The 9,235-nt window shown below is 39.8% G+C and overlaps 2 protein-coding genes across 2 annotated transcripts; both read left to right on the plus strand.

Moving 5' to 3' along the window:
* The first annotated feature begins 939 nt into the window (after window positions 1-939).
* On the plus strand, window positions 940-5,528 carry cytip (cytohesin 1 interacting protein). Its single transcript, XM_079357732.1, has 8 exons — window positions 940-1,819; window positions 2,090-2,139; window positions 2,278-2,332; window positions 2,467-2,569; window positions 2,769-2,862; window positions 3,704-3,770; window positions 3,947-4,013; window positions 4,224-5,528. The coding sequence occupies exons 1-8, from the start codon at window positions 1,664-1,666 to the stop codon at window positions 4,688-4,690; spliced, it is 1,059 nt and encodes a 352-aa protein (XP_079213858.1). The 5' UTR covers window positions 940-1,663; the 3' UTR covers window positions 4,691-5,528.
* A 1,816-nt stretch (window positions 5,529-7,344) lies between these two features.
* On the plus strand, window positions 7,345-8,991 carry LOC306832629 (uncharacterized protein). Its single transcript, XM_079357452.1, has 2 exons — window positions 7,345-8,062; window positions 8,155-8,991. Exons 1-2 carry the CDS (start codon window positions 7,558-7,560, stop codon window positions 8,544-8,546), a joined length of 897 nt encoding a protein of 298 aa, XP_079213578.1. The 5' UTR covers window positions 7,345-7,557; the 3' UTR covers window positions 8,547-8,991.
* The last annotated feature ends 244 nt before the right edge of the window (window positions 8,992-9,235 follow it).

The following is a 9,235-nucleotide window of genomic DNA, read 5'->3' on the forward strand; positions in this document are numbered from 1 at the left end:
AGTGGTTTTTAGAAGTGCAGTTTCTAATTAGACTCGGGGTTGTCACATATAATTGTTTAGAGGAGGTTTATGGGACATGTTTGAGAACTTTCGATCAGTGGTGACACCGAGCAAAAAATCCAGTCGCCTGAAATCGACAAGAATCTTAAGTTTATCTTATTTTAGAAAATGTCTTAGCATCTTAGAAGTTAAGCAAAAACGTAATGCAATAGTACAGCATAAATATTGAGGCTACAAATCTGACTATCTGTTAATTGAAAACACTTCCCTCTTAAGGTATTAATAGTTGTTTTTCTTCTTTAACTGGATCTAAGTTGAATCTGTTGAGTCAAGCTTGGGAACATTTAGTCGGCTTTACTGTCAACCAAGTCAATCAAATTTTCTTCATAAAGTTTAGAGTTGTGACAAGTTATCTGAAAACATATAACATATTCTATAGAGCAGGCAATAGAGCAACATACTTATTCGTAATGATACTTAAACCCCAGCCAGAACGTGTTTGGGAAGAGAAAATGGAGTAGAGGGACAGATATGGATAGAGACAAACAGATAGAGAGACTGTAATGTACACACAACAACAAGAAAACACAAACAAAGATAATACAGACTTACAGAAACAATACCAATAAGAGGAGAAGAAATGTGGCTAACATTGGCTATAACCACTAAAATAAGAATTTAAGTATGATTAACAAAAAAAATAGCAATGTGAATAAAAATATGTCATGTCCTTGTGAAACGGGACATCTGTGTTCCAGACAGTCCCGTGGTCTCTTTGCCAACTGCTCTGCTGAGGGTCAGCGGGGCAGAGGGGATTAGTGAGGCAATCTGGAAGTTGAAGAGTAATTCATTTGGGTGCATTTGATTACAGTATTGAGTTCAAAATAGAAAAATAACATTTTCTAAGATTTTATGCTCCCCAAAGAAATGCCATTTGTGTGCAGCATGAAAGCTGATCTTCTTGCCCAGCAGATCAAACAGTTCACCTTTTGTGGGCTTGGGTGTGGTAATGGGACAGGATTTGTGCTCTGTGGTTCAGTTTTCTTTAACCCATCAGCCATTGTCTCCGTGACTGCCGGCCTGTGTGTTTGATTTGCCTTTTGATCCAAACTCGTCTGATGCCTGTGGCCCACTGACCCATGCTGTGTGTTTGGGGAGCGTGACACTGGCCCAGAGCTAAATCAGCCTTTTGTCTGGCCCACAAGTCTCCCTGCTTGACAGCACACAGGACTCAGGTTCAGACTGAGGCTTAACCCATTGAGAAACTGAGAGTGAGAGAGGCTGGAGGCAGGTGCTGCTGGAAGCTCGAGGTGGCAGTTCCTCATGCATTGCTGATTTCTGACAGACCAGAAATCGAATCGCTCAGACTGCAGAAAAGGAAAGGGACTTTTTAAAGGGGGAAAAAAAGCTCAAACATCCTTCTTGTTTTGCTTTCAGAAGAACCCCTTTCTGAAGAAAAGAGGGAGAAAAAGTCAAAAGAGCTGAACAGGAAAGTGGGTACGTGTGGCTGTGATCTGCACAAGTCCACCACAGATGTCACGTGATTTGGGTTTCCGCTTTGAAACATTTTGCAGCACAGCAGAGCCAGGCCTCACAGTCACTAAAGACTTGATGCAGCAGGACATGATGGTGCTTTGAGGACTACTCTACCATACAAACCACCATGAATTTCAATGGACTTCAGCGCCAGGCCAGCCAAGACAACAACAATGCGGATAATTCTCTGAGGAAGAAAAGTTCCTTGTGGTACCGGCGCTCACTGAGGGGAAGCTGTGAGCGCCCCCGGCAAAACACAGGCTCTCTGCCAAGAGTGCGCAAGGTGAGAAAAGAAATCAGGTGCTGAATATTTATCATTCAATTTTGTTCTGCAATTTATAATCACTTTCATAAAAGATTGCAACTGAGGTTTTATTTAAAAATTTCAGCTGTGTCTTTAACTGTTTGACACTTATATCAGGCTACAGGCCAAGAGCTTTCCAACTATTTTAATCTTAAGTTATGTCACTCACATACTGTATGTAACACTGTGGGATCAACATGTTCACATAAAGTTTACTGTCAAGTTTCAACCTTAAATCTCTTTTTGCAGCCCAAACAATCCTACTCCACATCACTGGTTGATTATTCTGACCCACAAAGGTAAATATGAAAAAATATTGGGCAGTTAATCATATTGTAGGTTTCCAATTTAGTGTTATTGCATATCAACTTTTTATATTACATATTATATATTACATATTACATATATATTACATATTATATTACTTTTTCGCACAGGACCAGAATTGTTCTGGAGAAGCAAGACAATGAAACATTTGGTTTTGAAATTCAGGTGAGCCTTTTCACGTTTTATAACAATTTAAATAAAGTAAATATCTTTTGCTGCCAGTTATTGGTTAAGAGGTATAATATTGCGTGTAATAGTTTTGTTTTGGCTTTTGTGACAAAGTCTTTTTTTCATTGCAGACTTATGGGCTGCAGCTGAGGGACAGCTCTGCAGTGGAGATGTGCACGTTTGTGCGGAAGGTGCAGGAGGACAGTGCTGCTGAGAGTGCTGGTCTGACCGCAGGTGAACCACCCATATCCTCTACATGGACTCTTTCACACATGTACATAGAGCCTGACCTTTTTGTACATAGGTGACAGTTATGTGTTAAAGCTGTGATCCACCTACACATGTCTGCACTGATGCACAAACACAGAAGAAAGCCAACTTGACTTCTTGTAATTGACGAGTTTCCTTTTCTTGCACCCTCATTTTATTATAGGCGATGTCATCATCACCATTAATGGGGTCAGCATTGAAGGATTGTGTCATGAGCGTGTACTCCATCTGATTAAAGAATCAACAAACAATCTAAAGTAAGTGACTCAAAGTAATAACACTCCACAAACTATCATATGTAAACATATAGCAGAGGAAATATTATGAATAAAAATAAAAATAAATGAGTTTCTTTTATAACACTAACCATAGGCTATTACACAGTTTACAGTTTTAAAACAAGAAACAAGTTTGATCAGTTAAATGCTTTTTTTCTTGCATTTTTATGGGAGGCCTGAGAGGACATTGTATTTTATTTGTTCAGTTTTCCCTTGGTGCTAAATTATTTTATTTTATTTGTATAGTTTTCCATCTGTGACAAATCATTTCCAGTGGTTTTCAATAGATATTGAAGACTTTATCTTGTATACCCAGAGTTGCAAAAGCAAAAAAAAAAAGAAGAAATAGGTTCAACTAATCTCATTAGTGTGGGCTGGATTGCGAGGAAATTAACCCGCCTCTACGAGAAAACAAAAGTTGTTAGTTCAAGATAATGAAAAAAAATGAAACATGATAATGAGAAAACCAGCCTTCTGCTCCAGAAATAAAAGGTAGTATAAGAAGTGAACTTAAGAACTAGCTAAAGCAGTCCAAAATCTTTTGGATATCCACAAATACACCCACAGTTAGTCATCTGCCTTTGAATTTACAGGACAGCACAACAACAAACTCAAAGCTTTTCATGATTATTTGTAAATTGATGTGTATGGCTTTATATCTTATCCAAACCTTTTATCATTATTAACAACCCATTTCATGGAACCTCAGTTATAAAAATAAAAACATATAAAAGAGATGAGCGAGGAAGGGGAATTTATATGCAAGACACTGCACAGGTTTTGTGATTTGTTTGAAATGATGTGTTATTATCTGATTCAGGGTGGAGACAGTAAGTGGGACTGTAGTGAAGCAGATTGAGCTGGAGAAGAAGATGAACCTGCTTAAGGTGTGTGGGTTTTTTTTGCATGTTTTTTGCAAGCTCCATAAAAACTACACAAACCTAGCATGCAAGCATTACAGAGCAACATTTAATGCAGAATTTATGTTCTCTTACTTAATAAATTCACTGGTAAAAATAGTTTAACTGAAAGTAAAACCCCAAATGTTTTTTTGCCCATACAGCAATCGCTACGTGAGAAATTGGTGGAGCTGCAAGCGCTTACATTACAGGAAAAACGGCTTATGCGAGGTGAGAGAGCATGCTCAGCTGTCAAACCACAGCCCTTCCTTTCTCATAACTATTGTCCTCTTTCTAAAGCAACGCTGTTTGTGATGTGACATGAAACATACACTTCAGACTAATAGCATAAAGGAGTTCCCCAGACAATTGAACACAGGAGCTGCTGACGAACTTCCTGCTTGACTTCAAACTTGATATGCAAATTCTTCTTGTTTCCAGGTAACATGAACAGCAGCAGCAGCAGCCTCCAGCTCTCAGTGGACTGTTCAGCCATTCTGAGCTCCCCCACTGGCCGCCATGGCCGCCGCTTTTCCAGTGACAGCAGCTTCAGGAGCGTGATGACAGATGACAGTGACCAGGCCAGTGTGTTTGGGGACCTGATCTCTCCCAGCCCCTGCAGTGCAGCCAGCACTGCAAGCGATAACTGCTTCTTCTCTCGAGATTTTCACACACAGTCATCCAACTCCAGCCACCATCACTATCATCAAACCCTCAGTCGCTCGAGCAGCTCCAGTTTGGCCTCCAGCAGCAGCTCACTCTCGCCCCCCTGGGAGGAAATGAGGATATCCTCCTTGTTTGGTACCCTTCCTCGCAAAGCCAGGAAATCAAGTGTACGCAAACACATCTTGAAGTTGATCCCTGGACTTCAGCGATCAGTTGAAGAGGATGAGACCAATACTCAATGACATGTTGCTCATGTGCTCTGTATCTACCTGGTACTATGGCCAGACAAGGTTTCTCATGCTTCAAGCAAGTAGCAGAAGGAAATAGACTCTCCTCATAAAGTCATTCACCACACTTAATGGTTTTAACTCTGCTGAGCCACTTTAAGTCTTAGAAAAGAAGTGTTTGTATTAATGGTGATGATGGACATGTTTGCACCTTTGTCAAAGAAGATCATGTTCTTTTAAGGTAAACGTGGCTCACTGAAAGGCTTTGGCTTTCTCGAGGTTGAAATCATTATAAATATGTAAAAAGCTGATATTTTCCATAAGCATTTGACTGAATGTAGCCTGTGGGCAAAGATATATGAAGGTTGAGTATGATTGATGAGGTTATGTATGTCGCAAGCATGGATATAAAACTGAATGACTGTGATCAGCATTAATGAATTCAGGGTTGACGGATGTTCTGTAGCTGTATTTATGTAGCACTTTGAAATGTAAAATGAGATCATTATGACCCTAAAATAAATAATAGCTTTACAGCTACCAAGTTGTATAAATAGTAAAACAGCTTTTAGGTCACGTTGAAGGCAGAACCAAAACCAAAGCCTCTCTCAGTTTAGGAGGCTTCAGCTCAAAACAGGATGTGGGTACAAGAGGTACTACTGATCTGTTTTCATTTCCAAAATTACACTCAAAATGTGTAGCACCTATTTACTGTGTTCACTCAGAAACACTGGACATATTCTTAATTCAAAGAAAATGCAACTTTGTGTAGAGAATCTCATTTTTGATTTTTGTATCAAAGTTTAAATGTAATATGTTCTAAAATCATAATAAACTCATGAAGTTTCACAAACCCACCTGTGCATTCCTTCAGTAACCACATAGTAATGCAAACTTAAGACCTACAAATAGAAGTGCTGCAGGGCAATCACATACAAACGGCAACTCAAGCACACACTGAGTCTTAATCCATTGAGAAACTGAGAGTGAGAGAGGTGGCAGACACTGTCTGCTGGAGGGGCATTGTAGTTAATAAAAAATGTAGAGATATGATTTGTGCAGGATAAAAGTGTCCTGATCTTAAACGGTACTTTATACTTCACCATAAAAAGAGGCAACTCATATGCTGGGTAATGTAAAACGGTTGACAATCTAAAACGTGAGTATTGTAAGCCTACACATTTCCTGTAATAAGTCTCACTTCTTATGTTTCCTGCTGTTTCTTCTAAAGAAGGAGAAAAAGAGCTGCAGATGGACATTCTCACATTACAGTAAATGAAACCTGCTTAGTTGTACTTGTTGGTTAATATTCACAAGAATATTGATGCTTGTGCCATTTTAAGCAGAAAAACCAAGGAAGAGATGACTTTAAAAAAAGCAGTTGCCTTTTTAAAGTCTGCTATCAGGAAGGAAATGAAATGGTTCAATTGGCTCCAAAACATTTATGAAAACAGAATTGTGTTAAAAGGCAGTTGTGCATCATTTACTGAGCAAATATCAACCATGTGGACGACCAGTTTTTCAAAAAAACATATTCTAATATTAGTTGTAGTATCAGTGACATATTATTAGTGTTGCATTTGTGATGGAGTTGAATTCATTTACATTGAGTTTAGTTTGTGTAATGGTTCCAAACAAAAGAGTCAGGCATCGTCCAACGGTCCAAATCTGAACAAGCAGCAATATCAGGTATTGAAGAACCAGTGAACCAGTACAATGAAGGACCAATGCAGTTCCTCATTGTTGATTACTTAAGGCAGGCCATTACAGAGCAAGTCAATCTCAATTTAAAATGACCAACTTTGCAGCTAAATTATACTCACAGTCAAGTGCAAAATACTGTGTGGGTCTCTCATGGCTGGTCATTCATGACAAACTTTTCCAGGCTGATCTTGGCTAAATCAGTGAATGAGCCAAGATCCTTGTTAGTGTTGTTGGTTCCTTTTTGGAGATTATTTCTTACTGTATATTATATTTAATATATAGTTTGCCAACAAGTTCTCCCTGCATGGAGAGATGTGTGGGGACCTGTCTTTTAACTTATTTGTTGTCTCTTCTTCGGCCCCAACCTCTCATCCAAAAAATGGTCATTACTGGTTTAAAAAAAACAAACATGGCAGCTGACAAATAACAAATCAAATAATTTAAAGCTTCAAGACTGTGGCACAAAAAAGGGGAAAGGGTGGATCACTATGGTTTTGCTGTTTAGTTTTTTTTTAATTATTTTTTTTAATCACATGCCATTTTTCTTTAAATTACCCCAAAATTGTACAAAGTAAATGTAACTACATTCCACCAACTGCATGCAAAAATGTCTGTTTTTATAGCTTTCTGTTGAACATATTGTAGTTATATCAGCATTTCAGGTGCCTTACTTAAGATGTTAAGTTCCTTTTATCCACTTATATCATAAGACATAATATGACTTAGCACATGTGAAAGAGCAGAGTGTGTAGGAGGTACAGAGGCACCAACAGGGGAATGTTAATCCAGACTCTAACCCTTACAGAATGAAGGTGGTCACCCAGCAGAGATTATTTAAGAGTACAATCTCTATATATTCAGATGCCAGAGACAAAGCGTCTCTGTTAGGAGCACAACAAAACCCCTGTTCTTCTGTCTTCTGACATGTACAAAGACTTACATGGCACAAGCGCTAGAGAGCAGACTAGAGAGCTTCAACTTGCAGAGCAGACTGAATGCAGGATGGGTTCTTTCTTCAATCTATGACAATACTGGATATGATAAAGGAAGCATTTTGGAGCACTTGAACAGAAACGCAGCACAGCAAAGGTTGAGGTTACTTCAATTTGGATTGAATAGATAATCATCAACATTTGGTGTGAGAGCTTTTCTATCACAGGAAAAGGCAAATCTAAAGAATGGAGATTGACGCCAGCACAATTCCTCCAAAGCCTCCAAGGCTCCCAGCAGAGCATGATGTACTTTCATCCCAGGTACTGGAGATCTTAAGTGGGACTTCTCTTGAGGCACTGCAGACACTTGAAGAACCCGAAGAAAGAGACATGTGGCCGATGGAGGAGGGGGATGACTCTGTGTTCTACAGTGATGAAGAACAACCTCATGAGGCTATTCAAGCTAAAACATCTTGTGGAATTGCATCTGAGTCCAAAACATTTGTCAACAGTGTGGCTGATGAACTTATGCCACAGAGGGAGGAGAGGCCAGCAGAAGAATCCAATGTCAGCAGAGAGGATTGGGAGATGGAGAAGGAAATGACTCCACAGGTCAGTCTGACCGGGGAAAAAGATCATGCAGATCCAATCTCAGAGAAGTTTGAGAGCTCCTATCAAGACTCACAGCAACCAAACGGCACAATTACAGACATGCAAACACAGCCTGAGGTTAATATATCAGCAGATAAAGGTAAGAAAACAATTATTTTAAGTTTGAAAGAGATTGAGGGGATGTTTTGTTAACAGAATGCAAAACATGTCTCTTCTTCTTTTGCTCTCCAGAAAATCTCCCAGTTGAGAACAAAGTTCTAACAGCACAGGCAGCAAACCTTGAACCTTCTGATGCTACTTATGAGACTAATATAAAGCTGAATGGGGAGACACAAGTCCAAGAGCAGATGTCTGGAGCTGAAGTCCCGCTGTTAAGCGATGCGCAGCAGATTCAGATGGAGCAGAGGCCAGAGAAGGACCTTAACTTCCATGTTCCTGTGGGGTTTCATCAAAACCCCAACCCAGGCCATGCCTCTCTGCCGCACCCAAAGAAATCCGGTCAAGAGAAATCCTTCGACCATCTCACTTCCAGCAAATACAGCACAGTGTCTTACCGCAGGATTCTCAAGGGCAACACACGCAAAAAGATAGAGGAGTTTGAGTACATGATGATGAATTTGTGAGGAGTGTTTCAAAAGCTTTTCAGGATATGATCAATTTCAACAACTAAAGGATTCTTACGATGCATCTATGCAGTTTGCATTGTAATATCTGATTGGAGAACAATGTCATAAAGCCATACTTAACATTGTTCATTTGATGCTTTTAAGATGAGCCAATCCTATGTAAGCCAGGTATTTGAGCAGCAGATTAAAGAAATAAGAAGCTCGGGGCTTTATAATCCTACTGCCTATAATACGTAAGCTACCATAAGGTATTAGAGCTGCAGTATGTTAAACTCTTGAGTGAGGCGCTGAGCAGTGAAACCTTAAGCAGAGGTATATTACCCACAATAAGTTAGGGACATTGTTATTTACACAAGTGCTTTTCCAATTTGGTCTGAGTGTTGTGGCAGTAGCACAACGGTGTCTGATCAGGTACTGCGCATCATTACGGTCCATCACTCCTGGGTCTGTCATGAACACTGCCAGTAGTTCTGCGTCTTGCTGCAACTCTGCTGATGACACTTTGTGACACACCAAGTTCATGAGCAATAACTGACTGCCTGCTACCAACCCGAAGGCGCACTATGGCCAGGTGGCGCTGCTCGTCCGTTAAGTAACGTCATGTGTTCTGCTTGAAGGATGCACTGGGAATGACTTACTGACAATACCAGCTTTTTATATCCCCAGAATGTTGAACTTGATGCCAC

Source organism: Symphodus melops (genome assembly GCF_947650265.1).
Source record: "Symphodus melops genome assembly, chromosome: 12".
In the NCBI taxonomy this organism is placed as follows: domain Eukaryota; kingdom Metazoa; phylum Chordata; class Actinopteri; order Labriformes; family Labridae; genus Symphodus; species Symphodus melops.